Source organism: Syngnathus floridae, chromosome 4 (assembly GCF_059516105.1).
Source record: "Syngnathus floridae isolate MCC-2025c chromosome 4, RoL_Sflo_1.0, whole genome shotgun sequence".
Taxonomy (NCBI): Eukaryota; Metazoa; Chordata; class Actinopteri; order Syngnathiformes; family Syngnathidae; genus Syngnathus; species Syngnathus floridae.
This window is the reverse complement of record NC_142416.1, coordinates 12,219,066-12,235,680: the sequence shown is the minus strand read 5'-3', so window position 1 is coordinate 12,235,680 and position 16,615 is coordinate 12,219,066. Positions and strand designations below refer to the sequence as shown.

The 16,615-nt window shown below is 38.6% G+C and overlaps 1 protein-coding gene across 1 annotated transcript; it reads right to left on the bottom strand.

Annotated features, from left to right (window-relative positions):
• Window positions 1-1,461: 1,461 nt before the first annotated feature.
• Window positions 1,462-14,885, bottom strand: LOC148399163 (complement C3-like). The gene is made up of 43 exons (XM_088374558.1): window positions 14,718-14,885; window positions 13,422-13,620; window positions 13,170-13,332; window positions 12,987-13,084; window positions 12,752-12,840; window positions 12,442-12,524; window positions 12,262-12,349; window positions 12,074-12,176; window positions 11,700-11,820; window positions 11,460-11,575; window positions 11,108-11,254; window positions 10,871-10,970; window positions 10,712-10,806; window positions 10,444-10,635; window positions 10,174-10,329; window positions 9,852-9,981; window positions 9,169-9,237; window positions 8,835-9,029; window positions 8,642-8,762; window positions 8,283-8,371; window positions 8,048-8,187; window positions 7,709-7,921; window positions 7,137-7,200; window positions 6,926-7,015; window positions 6,575-6,781; window positions 6,357-6,432; window positions 6,096-6,255; window positions 5,905-6,000; window positions 5,327-5,477; window positions 5,014-5,099; window positions 4,704-4,781; window positions 4,472-4,627; window positions 4,317-4,379; window positions 3,985-4,066; window positions 3,819-3,867; window positions 3,210-3,300; window positions 3,041-3,130; window positions 2,839-2,941; window positions 2,610-2,699; window positions 2,260-2,352; window positions 2,076-2,159; window positions 1,817-1,961; window positions 1,462-1,716 (listed from the first exon to the last, which is right to left on the bottom strand). The coding sequence occupies exons 1-43, from the start codon at window positions 14,792-14,794 to the stop codon at window positions 1,575-1,577; spliced, it is 4,980 nt and encodes a 1,659-aa protein (XP_088230684.1). The 5' UTR covers window positions 14,795-14,885; the 3' UTR covers window positions 1,462-1,574.
• Window positions 14,886-16,615: the final 1,730 nt, after the last annotated feature.

The window sequence follows — 16,615 nt, the reverse complement described above, 5'->3', positions numbered from 1 at the left end:
TTGAAACTGAGAGCTGATTCTTCAATACTGGTTTTGACATGATCGCCTTTATAACGTTCCTATCACATTGCATTGGTGAACTGCTTTTAGAAAAGACCTGCGAGCTACTCGATTGTGTGGTTCTTAACAATATGTTGTCCACAGGCACCATTTTGGTGGCCCCCAAACATGCAAAGTACCGATGTACAGTAATCACCTCATACGCCTCTGCCGCTCGACTTTCTTAATTTTTCAAACATATATGCCTATATACATTTTGCACAACAAATTAAATTTGAAATCATGGAAAACAGTTATTGTCCAGTGACTTCCCATCAGTCCTTTTCATTTAGAGATTAAATGGGTGAAAGCCCATTCCCTCTGTTTTATTTTCTGCTGTTGCCTAGCAACTTTAGGCTAGAGTGAAAATGGAGTGGCCAGTGATGCTGCATTTTATGAATGAAATATAGAAAAGCAAGGAGGTAGGGGAGGGGAAAGCGTGAGCTGACTCTCACTGCTTGTGTCACTACTGCAAGCGCTCCTTTCTGGCCTCACTGTTTCATAATCAGGAGAGCAGCTATACTGTCAGGAAAACTATGACGAGCACAAAGCATCAAGAGGAAAAAAAATATACGGACATACATATTCAATCATTATGACAAAAAATATGTTTTTTTTTTAATAGTATTGGTGGACCTGCATACGTGTAAAGTAATGTGATTTTATGAGTTATCAGGAAACTTTTGTAAAGGATTCTTCACTTTTCTTCCAGAATGACTGAGTTTAACTCTGCAAAAGCAATCAGGGCGCATGAAACATAACACATAACATTCGAGTTATTTCTAGAGATTTACGATTCTATACCTTCCAAATAATGGCACACCTTTCAATGAATAACCTTTTCTGATCATGCAAAGCTCTAAATTGCCATTGGCAGTCGGGACTGTTCACACATATGAAAACAAATGTCTTTTATTAAAGTCGTTATGATTTCCCTTTTCTGGGTCCAGCAGGGATGGTATTTATTATACAAGTAACAAGTGCTGAGCTGTAGAACTCTGAGCAGTCTTACATTGCCAGGCATTAATCTAAGATGTGGTATCTTGCTGCGCATAATTGTGAGCGTTTATTAAGATCCATTTAGCAGACACTAAAAATGCCATGTAACTTAAGCTTTAAATTTTTTGGCATAATTGTTTGTGATGTTTACCTTAGCTGTTTTCTCCCCAGGCATGCTAGAACACTTCAGTAACTTCAAAGTAGCCTAATGGTGTGATCCCACCGAGATCATCTTCACGACAATTTGATGCGATTCTCAGTTTCCTTTTGTTTAATATAACAGCAAAACAAGCTGGATATGTTACGACTCGTGAGGATGTATTTTTTTTTTATGAATTTTTATGACAGTGCAGTGCATTTAGTTTTAAAACTATTTTAAATTAAATTATTAATAAAGTATTATTATAAAAGTAAAACAGACAGTGAGAGTAATAACCATCTAATTTTAATCGGCACAGTGTAACATTTCATGACATAAAAGATTGACATTCTGGGAATAGTGAAAATATGTTTTCATTGTATGAGCTTGATTTTGACTATTGTTCGCATGCAAAACCTTCATATTTCTTTATTAGGAGCTCCATGCCTAAGCAAGTAGGTCTGTGTTCTTGGGATTGACACTCAGCAGATGTAGGCCAGTATTCGATCCACGTTTTCTCTCCGAGAATGTAATTGAACCTAAAAAGAGGAGGTTGAAAACAAGTTGATGTTTCAAGTGCATCAAACAAAACTAGCATTGATGCAAAAAAAAAAAAAAAGAGAAAACTCAGGGACTTACGTTTGTGTCTCGTCATCGCTGTGAATATCTTTCGATGAGCCCATGATTAAATACGACTTGCCTATGTTCAATTCTAAAGCTTCCCTGCAGTGAGGATAACTGAGGAATGTGCGCAGTTGGCCTTGGGCACCCATATCTTTATTTCCTGCAATGGCAACATGGAAGAAGAAAGCAAATATATTGACCAAAGTCTCAGTTTGAGAGCATCAACATTCAGCAAATGTGAATATTTCCTCAGTCAGTTGAAATCAAATCCTACCTTCTTTGATGACTTGGGTCACCCGTGCTTTGTAGATGTCAGTTGACAAACTGTCATGAAATGCTTCCAATTTTATGCGGTACACTGAGGACAGACGAGTTACACATTATTATCTTGCTTACTAATTTCTCCATCATCTAAAATGACAAATAAAAACTAATATACTGTACTGCACTTGTCTTACCATAGTCTATCTTGCTAGTCGGGGTACTCTCACAAGACTTTTGTGCACGCAAATCATTACTGATTTGACCCTTCTTTTGTAGACTGCAGTTCTCTGGGTGTGGGGGAAAAAAGAGATGAATTAACTTGATGTAATGATGTGATGCTAGAAGTCAGGGTTTGTTTGTGTCCTGTCCGGCAGGCTCTTACAGCTGCACACAGTGGTGGCAATTTTACTAATATTTGGAAAAAATAGCTCACTCTTGCTTTCCAACTGTGAGAACAATGCTTTGCAAAAATGTCAAATGTAATTCTGTCCAGACAAAGTGTATTTCTCAGAAAATTCACTCGATACAGTCGGAGCTGTGTTACCTTCAGCACAGGTACATTCATTCTTAGTGCATAGTTTCAGCAGCTGGCCAGCTCTCCTCTCGGGATGGTAGAATTTCACACAACGCCTCTCTGCAAAGTAGTTTTGTTGCAGAAATGGACAGGATGTATTGTTTTATTTGTAAAATATGGTGCAAGAACGTTGCTCTACTAAACGCCGCATTTTATTCCATAAAAATCCCATCTACGTATCTTTAAACAAGTGACTCACCATCATAGTATTCATAAACAGACACAGCAGCCGGTTGTAAGATGCCGACTTTCAGGGTCTGGATGATCCTAAAGCTGATTTCCTCACGACGCTTATGAGAGACCTGTGGAGGTGGTATGATATAAAAAATAAAATCAAGCAGCTGCCGATGATCAAAAGGGAAATAAGTGTCAGGGGCAAGGTGAAGAGATGTCTGTCATACTTTGTCCAGGTAGATGATGAGAGAGCCCTTCTCTGACAAGGCTGTGTTCATCTCATACTTTGAAATGATGGGGGCACGACCTTTGGACAGCTACATGGAAACATACAATCAGGAAGTGGTTCGAAGCTATTTTAGCAATGGAAGAAGGTTTGCCTGTGAGGGTTCATACCAAGCCCATGTCGTTGTTGTCAACACGGAAGCCAGTCAACAAGCCAATGTCCAAGATTGTCATGGATGCATCATGCTCTTTGTTTTTATACCTGCTCAGACATCAAACATAGCAGTATTTCTTGAGAAACTCAAACAATCAGATTTTTTTTGTTGAAATTTTTTAAGGGGTCAAGAATCTGTGTATCATATGTTCATTTGTTTTTCAAAACAAAACAAAGTAAATACAGTAATGAATTTGTTTCTCAAAATTTGTTCCAAAAGGCAAAACGGTAAAAACGGATAATTACTTGTTTCTGATTTTTGTGCACAAATTGTTGCTGTTATTAATGTGAAAACATGTACATAAGTAGGTGTTTTTCACAGGAAAGCAACAAAATGGGGGAAAAAAACATACGACAAGCAGCATGGCCTTTCCATTGTTACAAATATCAGATGTGGCTCCAATAAAAAAAATCATGTTTTCCATTTTAGAATGAACATTGATACAACAAGTACTTATTTGGTTGTTTTGAATTGAAAATCAAATAAAGGAATAATACACACAATGACAAGGATCAAACTTTGCACCCTCACTGTTTGCTAGTCTTCTTTTTCTTATTGTACTTACATAACCTCTATTTTTAGCTTGTATATCTTCTCTTCCGCATCAATCTTTTCTGGGAAGACAGTATCAGACAAAAAAAATTATGTTTTTATGTAATCAATTAAAACATCCAGACGAATGAGCAAATTATCAAATACAATTTTAAAATACGACAAAATATTAAAATTACCTGGAAGAAGTTGCACTGATAAGTCATAAGTCTGACAGTCACTTTGTTTTTCGGAAGGCAGGGCATAATACAACGACACCATCTGTCACATTGACAACATCAAATTATATGATGGAAGTCATTATAAAGTCATGAAACTTTTTGTACTCACGCGTGCGCGCACACACACACGCACACACACACACACACACACACACACAACACACACACACACACGCAGACCCTATATACATATTAAATCATATATAACCCTCATCATAAAACAAAAGGACTAAAAGGAATATAAATATTGTGGGACTTGAGCCTAACCAGAACATAATTAGTTGACTTACTGTAAATGTTGCTTCTCCACTCCCTTCGGCTGTCACTTTGATATCTTGATTAATACTTTTCATCTGTGGGTTAAAAATACACACAGAGGCTTTTATAGGAACACTTTTGGACAGTAGCAAGAATGCTAAATAAATGAGATGTGAGGCACTCTCACCTCAGATGTTCTTGTGGTATGAAAGGTTTCCTTGTTGAAGTTGTATTTGAGAGGTAACGATCTGCCCGGCACGTCAATATCCACTTTCAGATCATATTGTGGCTCTTTGGCATTGCTCCAGTATTCCGATATTGCTTGATACACCATAATTGTGGCCTAAACGGAGGAAAAATGGGAAAAGGATTCAACAGAGCCCAGATGACATGAATATTGACATCAAATCTTCTCTCACCTGAGTCGATCCATAGCCTCCGCCCACCTTTCTCTGTTTGTTGAACCATCGCACCACAGGTCTGGCATCCTCAAAGTGCTTTATGAACAGATAAAAAAAGAAAACTTTCCATTGTATGTACAGTATATACTGTAGGAATTATCAACTACTATTTCAAATTTTATTAAAATAATACTACAGGACAATATGGAAAACACTTGCTTTTTACAGTGATTTAATTATAGCTGTAGTCTCAAACCCAGTTTGTTTCTGGAAAAGTCTGTATTTTTGTCTTTTGTGTTTAATATAATAATTAAATAAATTCACATACCCCGGCCTTGACCAAAGCCAGAAGAGCATAGGCTGTTGCCTCCAGTGTATAAATATGTCCCTTAGGCACAGGCCAGTGGCTTAACTCTGCAAAGGAAAATAACTTGAAATTAATATTTTATTATACTTGTTTTTTTTCCCTGTAGTCAATAATTATTGTTTTTGTGATGACTTTAATTCCCAGAAATCTTTATTCTGGTAATCACAATGCAATGGCTCTTTCTATTAACTATTTTTTTTACTTTGGTAAAATGACACTTTTTTTATTCATGAATATAAAATACCAAAAAGTGAAAGGAAGTTTCAGAATTCACCTGGGGAAGCGAACTTGAAGAGGATCTCCTTGTTCAGCTTATCCTTGTTCGCTAAAGCATACGATGTTATGGCTACAGCATACGGGTTGGTGAGGCTGGGCAGACGCTTTTCCAGGAAAGCAAGTGCTTTGGCTTCGCTATCTTCCAAGCTCTGGAGAGAAGGAGAGCCAAGTAAGAAGGGGGATAGTGAAGCTTCCAAAGGTCAGTCTTTGGGCCCCTGGTGTCCAGTCTGCGTATGCTGCAATCAGTTCATGTGACAATTTGTGTCACTGCTTGAATCAAAGTAACAACTGGATGAAACAGTTTTATTCAGCCTGACCAAAACCGAACCAAAGTAACTGTTTCCAGCGTGTTATTTGTAAGCACAGAGTCACTGTTTTCAAAAACCAAATACCAAGTCTGAAAATCTTGGGGTGCTGATGGATTCGGATCTGACTTTCAGCAGTCAATTCAATCACTGATCAATCACGTCAAAAATTGATGAGCTGATCACTTAACACAGATGCAATATTTTTGGAGTAAGTAAAGGAGTTGGTAATTAAAAGATGTTGGTAGGGTAATTGGGGTAAAGTACTCACATTAACAGTGGCAGAGCAAAGTGCGTGTGACTCCTGCATTGCAATGAGATTGAAGGCCGTCATTGAGGCGTCTGAGTCCCCACCTCGCACGTCACCCTACGCACACCCACACAATAAATAGACAAAGCCACGTTAGGATCAAAATTGTTGGCAATACAAAAATCACAGCAATGAAAAAGGATTGCCCTTACAATCATCTCGCCGTGAGCGACCGTGCCCACTTCTCTAAACATGCCGTCAGGTTGCTGTGCATGGAGAATAAGAAACTTGACAGCATCACAGATCACATCTCTTTGCACTGCCACCAGCTGGTTGGACATGGAGAACACTTTGGCAACATAGGCTGTCAGCCTGAAAGACGAGAAGGCCAGCACACCTGTTCATTTGCATATCAAAGTTCTTGACAGAATGACCGATTATTATTATTATTTTTTTCTGTTTGCTTGACTCACCAGCTGCTACTCGGCCTTTTGGCCCACACAGAAAAAGAACCATCCTTATTTCGGTAAGCAAGCTGATTCTTGTAGCCTGTGCCCAAAACAGAGTTTTAAGCATCTTGATATTAAATGATAATGTCTTTCATCATTGGCAGTTTAAGAGATCTTCAGCGTATTGAAGATTTTGATTACATCTATTTAATCTCTACTCCTTGACCAATATCATGTCTTACCAGTTTTTATGTGTTGCAGTGCTTCATTACGTTTTTGAAAGCCCACAGTTTCCCACTGGTTGGTTTTGTCCAGATACGTGGTTGCAATTACAGGTAGGGTCATGTGGATCATGTTCTGCTCTCCACAGCCACTAGGCTGATAAATCAGACTACCCATTGACGTCCCAGCAATGGCATTTTCCACAAATACACCAACTTGTTCTCTACCTGCAAGCACGCAGACACACGCAGTTGAAAACACCAGCTCATATTAATGTTACGCAATGTCCTATTTTCATCATGAGACGGTACATGTTTTTGTCTATTTATTGAAAAGTGGATGGATTAAAAAAATAAATAAATAAATCTCACCCATCACAGAGATGTGTGTGACAGAATCTGTGCCCGGTACCACATCTTTCTTTGGAATTTGACTGTTGATGATGACTTCTTGTTTACCATCTACGGCGTGCACACACAAGTTTGAAGGTAAAATGCCAAATTATAAAAAAAACAAAAAAAAAACCACACAACACAATTACAACGTTCTTCTCAGAAAGTGTAGTAGAATGCGGAAACTCACCTATTCCTTTTTTAGCAGGGTCAAGGTCTATAACCTTTGGAGCCTTAACCAAGACACCTTCAGGCTAGAAAAGCAAAAATTAAATGGAATAAAATACATGGTTATTTTGTTGGTTGCTCCAAACCCATCATTGTTGGATTAGGATAGCAAATCTTGTATACACGCATTGAAAAATGTATAATCAAAACTGAAATATATTTAGAGCATGTATTTTGCATGTATGAATGTATTTTGTCCATCTTTAAAATAGCATTAGTTTGGTTAGAAAGCGTACAGTCCTTCTTGCTCTCCAGTGGTGGCACCCTTCCTCATGTACTATATATAAATTGTCTAGTCCCCTCGAATGGAAAAAGGGGAATTTATATAGTGTCAGTGGTAAAATATGTATTTCGTGTTTTTTTGTACTGCGTCGTATCAAATTTAGACATTTGTTTTAACCTTTCAAGGACTTTAAAGTGCTTGCTTAGAACACTCATTTTCACCAGCATCTAAATAGTGATTTTTTTTCCCCACAAACAGTGTAACCTGTCGATAAAATAAATAAAATATTCCACTCTTAAATGTTTCTTTACCACAACTTTCAGCTCCTTCATTATTCCATCAGCGAGATGGGAACCGCTCACAGCTGCCTTGACCTCGATACCAAACGTTCCTTTATTCATAGGAATGATGATGTAGGGTACAGCTAGCGTAGTTTGGGGCCCCATTTCAAACTCCTGGCTGAACTTTGAGCGCTTGGAGGCTGCACTGCACACATGCGCTGTCTCAAACAGGTCCACACGCACCTCAAACACAAAGGTGGAGAAGGGAACTGAGGGATGCTCTAGTTTTATGGTGTCCACTCATTGCAACTAAGAACTGAACGTCGGATTCATCTTGTCATCCAGCAGAGTGAGCACACACAGACTTACTGTGATTTCGTCAGGGCTGTAATTGTGGAGTATTGCCTTGATTTCAATCTGCTCTCCACGCACAGCCGAATAAGGAAGCTTGAGGTCAATGAAGAAATCCTTCTGTACTATCACCTCTAAAGGTTCACCGACACAGATTCCTATAAGATAGTAATTGGATTAAAAAAAAAGATCAACGGAAGGAGCATTCAGAGCCACTAAACCGGCTTTTGATTTTAAATGACTGGAGCCTCACCGTGAGTTTTGGATAAACTAATACCCATAAACTGCCATGTTGTTATGGAGTCACGCATGGGAACCATTGTCTCATATGATGTTGTGTCACTGAAAGAAACAAATATATAATGTATCATATATATTTAATATAAATCATTTTCCACAGGGACTATATTTAATTGAGTGCTATATGGGAAAAAAATACTTGGCTACCTTGTAACAAACTAGAACTAAAAGCTATGTTACTTGAACACATCTCCTACAGTATTGATGTTTTTCTTTGCACACAGCTCTTGCATTGGATCTTATTTGATGGGCAGATGTAGTGACAGTACCTATTTTGTATGTGTTGAGTGAAGATACGACCAATTTTCTTACCAGTTACGTCTATGCGGAGGGCAAGCAGGCAATTTGACCTCAGACCAAAGCCAGCTTTCAGGGAAATTTGTGCGGGTAACAATTTCAATGTTGTCCAGGTAAATGTGATCAGTCTTCTCACCTTAAAAAGAGATTTAAAGTCAGAGAGTTATGAGAGACCGTCATTTCGCTGTTGCCTGTGTCCATCGCGTACTTCGAGCTATTTGAAGGATGTCTTGCTTCATCTCAGCTCTCTGGCCTTCCAGTTCTTTGCAGCAATACACAAAAGCCGCGACACACTCTGGTCCATCAGTGATGTACTCGCTGCGCGTTTCACAAGTGTACGAGAGTCGCGTTTCCGCCATGCCATCCAAACAGCAATCCCTCTGTAGCCCTTGATATTTACTTGCTGAAAACAAAGGAAATGAGTAATACAAGGGAGGCCACAATCAATATATTGATGATTTGTTGTCTAGTGCAAGTGCGGGATTCCTTTTCCTCCCACATTTTTTGCCATACAATGAGTAGAAGTGTTGAGATATCCTCACCTAAAGTTGTAGTCACCTGAAGCAGAGTTGAAGCTCGTTTACTCCTGCTGGGTGCCGGACATTTCAGCTCTGGAAATGCAACACAGTTTAATGATGAAAACGACGACCCGGATACTGATGAACTCCAGAAATAAACTGTTGGGCATCTTCTTTGTGAACACAACTCAAGGGAGACTGGCAATTTATAATTTTAAAAAAAGTGCAGATATTATTGCGACAAATATAATTCGAGGAAGCCTATTTGAGAGTCGGGGGCGGATTTTCTTTTTTTTAAATTTGCATGTTGTGAGACCTAATTTGTCTGTTTTTCACTACAGCTCAGTGTTGCACGATAAAAGAATGTTGATCCACATGGTGAGAATCAAGCATATTCAAAGTCCTGGTTGTGTTTAAGGACCTACCCTTTTGCCTAGAAGGACCTAGAAATGCCTACCGGAGTCGATTTTTTTCATTAATCATTTCAAAATAAATAAATAAATAAATAAATAAATAAATAAATAAATACATTCAATATCTGACAGGAATTGATTTGAGTTATTATGCTAATGTTGCCTCTATAGTTGATTCAGGTCACATAGAATCTTTTATCTTGCTTATGGAGGACTTTGGATCTGCAGGAATTTGAATCCTCACTCCAAGTGAATACACAAAGAAATAGACAGAAAGACAAACAAATCTGTCACCTTGTCGGTAAGCGGTTCCTTGTGCAGCGTTGGTCTCAAACACCAGTCCGGCGTCATAAAAGACACTCATTCCATCTTTGCCGCCACCTGGTGTGCAGCCAGTGTCATGCTTTTCCACAGCCTCCCACACCTGTTAAGCAAAAACAAGTCTCCTAAAATTTGCAGCATGAGAATTGTCTAGACACTATTTATATGATTGTCTTGTTCACAATTATCTCTTTAAAATTATCCAAATTTTCAATTACTTTTACCAAAATATATTCCTCATCTGGCCATACTGATCATATTGACCACCAAACAAAAAAAAATCAAAAGTGGTTGCCTTTTTCTGGGTCAGACGAAACTTCTTGTTCAGAACATAAACGCCTTTGTCAACTGCCACCAAGCCCACTGTGGCCTCTGGGTCTCCTGTGACCCTTAGTCCAAAGATCTTACGAGGTTCAAAAGATGGTGCACGTCTTGTTGATTCCAGTTTGAGCTGAAATTAAAAGGGGGAAATAATGAGAATCAGATATGAGTTTTTGACTTATGTAATCATCAAACCCATCATTTATACTCAAAATAAAACTTGATGAGTTTGTGTTCATTTTACCGTGCCCATGCAGGAATCCTTGACATCCACCCAAATCGAGTCTGACACCACCTCGCTGTTATCTGGACGGTAGTAAGCTACGATACGGAATGATGGGAGCATTTCTTTGGTGATGGGAATGATGACGGAGATCAGAACTTGGCCAATGGTCCTATGACGGCCAAATTTCACCAGTTGTCCTCTGCCGACGACCTTAAGAGACAAACTTTTATCGATGAAAATCATAACTATCAAACACGCAAAGAAATGGGTTTAAAACGATTCTCACCAAATATGTGATGTCAGTATCTTGAGTTGGTGGCTTGTTTAAATTGAGGTTGATTTTCAAGTTATCTCCCAAATCCAGCTCTGCTGTGTCCACACCTACAAAAAGCACACTTAAGATGGCGTCCTAAAATTCCTTCTGCACTGCAGGATATCCTCTTACCTATGTGGATGTAATTTTTGCTTTTGGCATTATATGGGAGGGCTTTCATTGTAGCAGTTGCTTGCCTTCCAACGAGTATTTTAGGATCATTGGTCCTTGCCTGTAATAGAAGAATACATACAAGCACACAAAGTATTTTAAGTTAACAAACTATGCAAGATTTAACAGCCAATGAAAAGCTGGCATACATTGTTTGTCCAAATCCTTTGTTACTTTCCCTGCAGGCAAGTTACTTACGTCAATGGTCAAAATTGCATCCCTTGAGACTGTATTGACAGTGAGCTTGGCAATGCCGTTGTCTGAGGTGAAGCCCTGCACTTCACCGGGGTTCACCACCACCGGGATACCTCGTGCTGGAGTTTCATCAGGATTCGTGACCTTAAGCTGCCCCCCAAGAAACAAAAGAATGCTTTGTCAGCAAACATTCAACTGTTTTTCATTCCACATTGATATCATAAGTAAAATCCTCCATGTTTGCCATTGGAAGATAAATAGAAATATTTTTTCATAAGTGTCATCATCACCCTATCATTCCATTACACGACCATTCAACAGTGCAGTCGGCCACTATATCAGTCACAATATTTACCGTAACATCGAAGGTCATTCCTGGTTTGAAATATGTGGGTGTCTTCCTGAACTCAATGGTGTATGGAGATGTGACAATGCTGATGCCTCTCAACTCTGCTTCTACCATTTCACTACCTGGAAACACAAAACAAACACAGAAAAAAAATGCACTCTTATACCTAAATAGTAATTGAGGCTCATCCCTTGCAGCTCATTGGTGTGATTCTTCGGTGAGAAATAATTCACAACACTTTCTTACCACTCAATGTCAAAACGCTGGCAGACACAAATATGTGACTTCCCACCAAATCATCGATGTTTGGGACGGTTCGTATCATCTGTGCTTTCGTGAGTGTGGCCAATCCACGGCCTTTCTGAATCTAAAAGACCAAAATACAGATAAATTAAAAAAAATAAAGTGAACTTTATGTGAAGATGTTTCATCCGTGCTTTGGTTCCATCTGTTTCATTTCCCCCTCTATATAAAATAATCTTAAAAATGAAAAAAAATATTCAGTATTTATCTCCAGTGAATAAATATACTCTATCTGTGTTATTATTATTACACATACTGTACTATGCAGTTTTACATATGCCGTAATAATAAAATCGGATGCAATTTACTGAACTTACAGGAAGTCTCTGAAGAGATTCAGGAAAACTTCTCTTTTCGCCATCCTTTAGAAACCCAAAGACCACAAAGGCCGTCCCATCTACCTCTTTGCCGAACAGATACCTAAATCAAACACACACAAATCAACAAGAGATGTCAAACACAGAGAGTCTCTTTAGTTTAGTACACCAAAATGACTTTCACTTACGTGGCTCTGATATCGACAGCGAACTCTTCGCTATCCTTATAGAAGAAGGGGACCAAAGGCGTTAATTTGACTTCAAAACTGGGGAGCACTGAAAATAAGGAAAATATTTGATTGTTCCAAATTGGATAAAAAGTAACACACTTTTTCTGTAACGTCAGTTGCAATACAGTCGGGTCTCACCATACTCTTTCACTTCAAACTCTCCATAGAAGCTCTGTTGTGGGTGACTTTGGAACCTGGCGACGACTTTCCACACTCCAGGACTACACACAGCCATACAAACAAGTTTTGTCAAATGTCATGCATTTATGTTTTCAATCTCTGTCATACACTTTCATTTCATATTTACATTTGTAAATCAGTGTGGGAAGAGTTAAAACGATTAGCTTTTCATAGGATTAACATTGTATTTACAGGTTTAAAAAAAAACTCAATTTTTGAATTAAAAAAACATCTAGAAAATGTGAAAAACAGAATTAAAAAAAGTCACCTGACAATCTCAGCAAGTTTGAAGTTTCCAGAATACATCCCTGACTTCAGAAAGACTAACTCAAGAGGTAAAATGACCTCTTCGGGTGTCTAAGGACAAAGAGCATTGAAAAAACATCATCATTATCCACACAAGTTTCTTTTTGAACAGGATTATCCATCCATTCCATTTCATGTGAATCACATCAGCTTTCTAAAAAGCTGATTGTCTATTCCATTGAAAAGTTTCTCCTAACCATCATCTCAATGATTATGGCGGCAGCCTCATCTTCATTACGTTGATCTCTCTCAATAGGCTCCATGCTAGGCGTCACTCCGAACATTCTGTAGTTCACTGCAAGACAGGAAGACAGGTTTTAGGTGCTCTCAGTTGTTCTGAGCCCAAAGGCTGTTCATGACTCCACGCTTTGGGCACGCACCCATGCTGTCGGGGGTGTAGAGATTCTTGTCTGTCTGGATGAAGATGTATCCAGACTGAAAGGAGACGAGCACAACCTTCTCCAACAGTCGGTCAGGGAATTGAGCTTGCAGGTACACATACTGCTTCATGTTGGGGTCTTTGCTAAAGTCCTTGCTTTGTAACTAATGCGTGTAGAGCACAAGAAGCAAGGAAAGATTGTATTTAAGTACTCAGACACTTTTAAAAAATATACTTGCAGTGTCTCTTTTACCATAATTTGCCCAAGGCCTTGGAAGTTGTTAGCGCTATTAAGGGTCACAGACGCCTCCGAGCCAAGCTTTTTGGTTTTGGTTGGATGGTTCATCACTTTTATTTCCACCTTTATGTCGCCCCCAGTGCAGTCTTGACACTCCACAAAAATGTTTTCTCTCGCTCCTACCCGCAACAGGTTGGGGGCGGACATCACCTGCCTGTAGCACATTAATGTGAGAATGATTAGAAGCCAAGGATATACACAGCATTACGTATGTACAGCAGCACAATATAATCACACTCAGTAATGCAGCTGTATCAAAAATTCTGTCATTTAATTAATGAATTTGTTTTTCTTCAATGTTTTGCGAAAAAAATTTTTAGTGACTTGCTGGATTTACTTATCTCTCTTTTTTTTTTACTCTGCAACAGGATTTTCCAGTGAATATTGACAAATGCATTTTCTCCCCCCACCATTTTGCCTCCCTTTCTTATCATTTTGATCATGTCACGACCGTATTCTGAAAACCCCCGTCATGTTGTGTCTAACCCTAACCCTAACCCTAACCCTAACCTCACTCGCTCCCAACCTTACATGGACTCTGCAAACAATGAGTCAACTATTGATTGTTAAGGAGTGAAATCCAAAATTTGCTAAGTACAGCATTTCATCACTGCTCTATTTACCATGTTTGATGTAATCAAACAAATATGACTATTTGACTAAATTACCTTGACTTGTGGAACTGCAAACTAACTGCTAATCATTATGTGAATGGCTAAGCCAATGTGTACAGTTTACTGTTATTAATTAATTTCAAATGGGGCGATGTGGATCAGTAGTAGAGAGGTTGAAAGTTTGATCCCAGCCATGTGTCCATGTCAAAGTGTCTTTGGGCAAGACACTGAACCCTTAGTTGCTCCTGATGGCATGTAATCAGTAGCTGAATAAAGCAGCAGTGTGAAGCGTTTTGAGTGCCGGTAGAAAAGCGCTATACAAGTACAGCCCATTTACCATTTTACTAATAGTGCGCAAGATATATATATATATATATATATATATATATATATAGATAGATAGATAGATAGATAGATAGATAGATAGATAGATAGATAGATAGATAGATAGATAGATAGATAGATAGATAGATAGATAGATAGATAGACAGACAGACAGACAGACAGACAGATAGACAGACAGACAGACAGACTGACTGACTGACTGACTGACTGACTGACTGACTGACTGACTGACTGACTGACTGACAGATTGATAGATTGATAGATAAAAGTGTTAAACAGTGAGTCTACTTACAATGGAACACCATCGGCCAGAGAACACAAATAAGCAAAGGCCAGGGAGGCCAGCAGCCACAGAGGAGAATTACTCATGGTCTCCTCGATCCTGAACTGCAATGTAGAGTTCAGCCCTGCAACGCTCTCCTTTTATCTTCCTATCTCAACCGGTCTCCTCCCAATGCATCCACAGAGGGCACAACATCATTTCCCAGCAGCAATTGCCAAACTGCTTGGATTGGCAAAGGTCTACGAAAGATACTTTTAAAAATCAATGGCTTGTTCAAATAATGAAAATGATAAATGAATACTCACATTTCTGTAAAAACACTCAAATAAACAAATGTAACTATATTTGGATAATTTGGTGTATATCAAATGCAAATCGACATTTGGTTTGATATTGTTTCTATTTCATGAGCAACAATTCAATCGGAACTCAAAACATGTCAATGCATTTGCATTGGTGTTTCTTCAGGTATTCTGACTTTTTCTCATTCATGAATTCTCTTAAATTTTAGTTTGAATCCTGCAAAATCAGCGTAAATAAAGACTCTCAGATCAAATAAACACTATCTATTCTACACAATAGTGCTTTCAAAATTTTTGGGTACAGTCAGTTACTGAAACGAAAGGTTCACTGTTTTGAGCCAGCTGGGTCGATATATGTTTTGAACATGCCCAAGCTCAAAAGGTTAAAATTGTGTGATCCCTGACAAACAGTTTTTGGTGTTTCAGCAACGGGGAATTTTCACGGATGACAAACTTGTGCTTGGCAAAGAGAGACGGCTTTCGATTTGTTTCCAAAAAAGTGGCTTTACTCATCAATTGGGTCTTTTATTTATCATGGTTCATTTTTTAATCAAAATGTATTTAAATACTCATTCTGGTGTCTCGAATTAAAATGTATTTAAATTCTCATTCTGGTGTAGCTATATCTGATATAGAGCAAAAACAATGTAATAAACAAATTTACACACAATTTTACTAATTCTTCATGCACTTTTATCAAACAGTCATAGGTTAGCTGTTAAAATGAAAAACGCTGTTGGTTGTTCTCTTTTGATATCCTTGTTGTAAAGGTTGTGACATATACAGTGGCGGTTCTACACTGAATTACGCACAGGGCATCCATGCCAAAAACCGCTACTTGAAACATAAGCTCTTCTTGGATGCACAATTATAGCTTCTGGTGAGCAATTGCTGCTATCCTGTAGTTCACACTGTTGCTGCTTCTATAAATGACTGAGCACAACAAAAAGTATACATATATTTACAAAAATTAATCAAGGGCCATGTCTACAATGTGTGAGGGCCGCATATGGCCCTCGGGCCGCCAGTTGCCTATTACGCTTCAATATGTTGCTCGTCCTAAAAGTTGCTACAACTTGCTCGTTTACCAAACAAAATACTTACAATTTTGTATTTAGACCAGTGGTTCTTTACCTTGTTGGAGGTACCGAACCCCACCACTTTCATATGCGCATTCACCGAACCCCTATTTAGTGATTTTTATTTATTTATTTTTTTTTCAAGACAGAGATTTTATTTACTGGTGCCCAAAATGAGCCGTGCATAAACTTCACCTTGTTCAAAGAATAAAACCAACACAATGCACGAATTCACAACAAATGACATACCAGCAAATCAGTGTGACTTCTGCTTTTGCCTTTGCGAGACCAGTTCAGATATGCGGATATATAAATCAAGCGTGTTCGGACCTCTGCAGTAGAGGCTCTGCCGAACCCCTGAAACCGACTCACCGAACCCCCAGGGTTCGACCGAACCCAGGTTAAGAACCACTGATTTAGACGTAATTGCACGTTTTTTTAAACGGTATTCATGAAAAACAAACTAAAATAAACATTGGTCCATCTCGTGAACTGAAAATGATTCTGATTGGCCAATGTGTCACAT

Bases quoted from the DNA above. Each gene is read 5' to 3' on its own strand.
- LOC148399163 (XM_088374558.1), bottom strand. From the start codon at position 14,794: ATGAGTAATTCTCCTCTGTGGCTGCTGGCCTCCCTGGCCTTTGCTTAT. The intron at 12,525-12,751 runs GTGACTTTTTTT...GGCTGTGTGTAG, and splicing joins AAACTTGCTGAGATTGTCAG to TCCTGGAGTGTGGAAAGTCG. The intron at 6,782-6,925 runs GTGAGATTTATT...GCGTGCTTGCAG, and splicing joins CACACACATCTCTGTGATGG to GTAGAGAACAAGTTGGTGTA.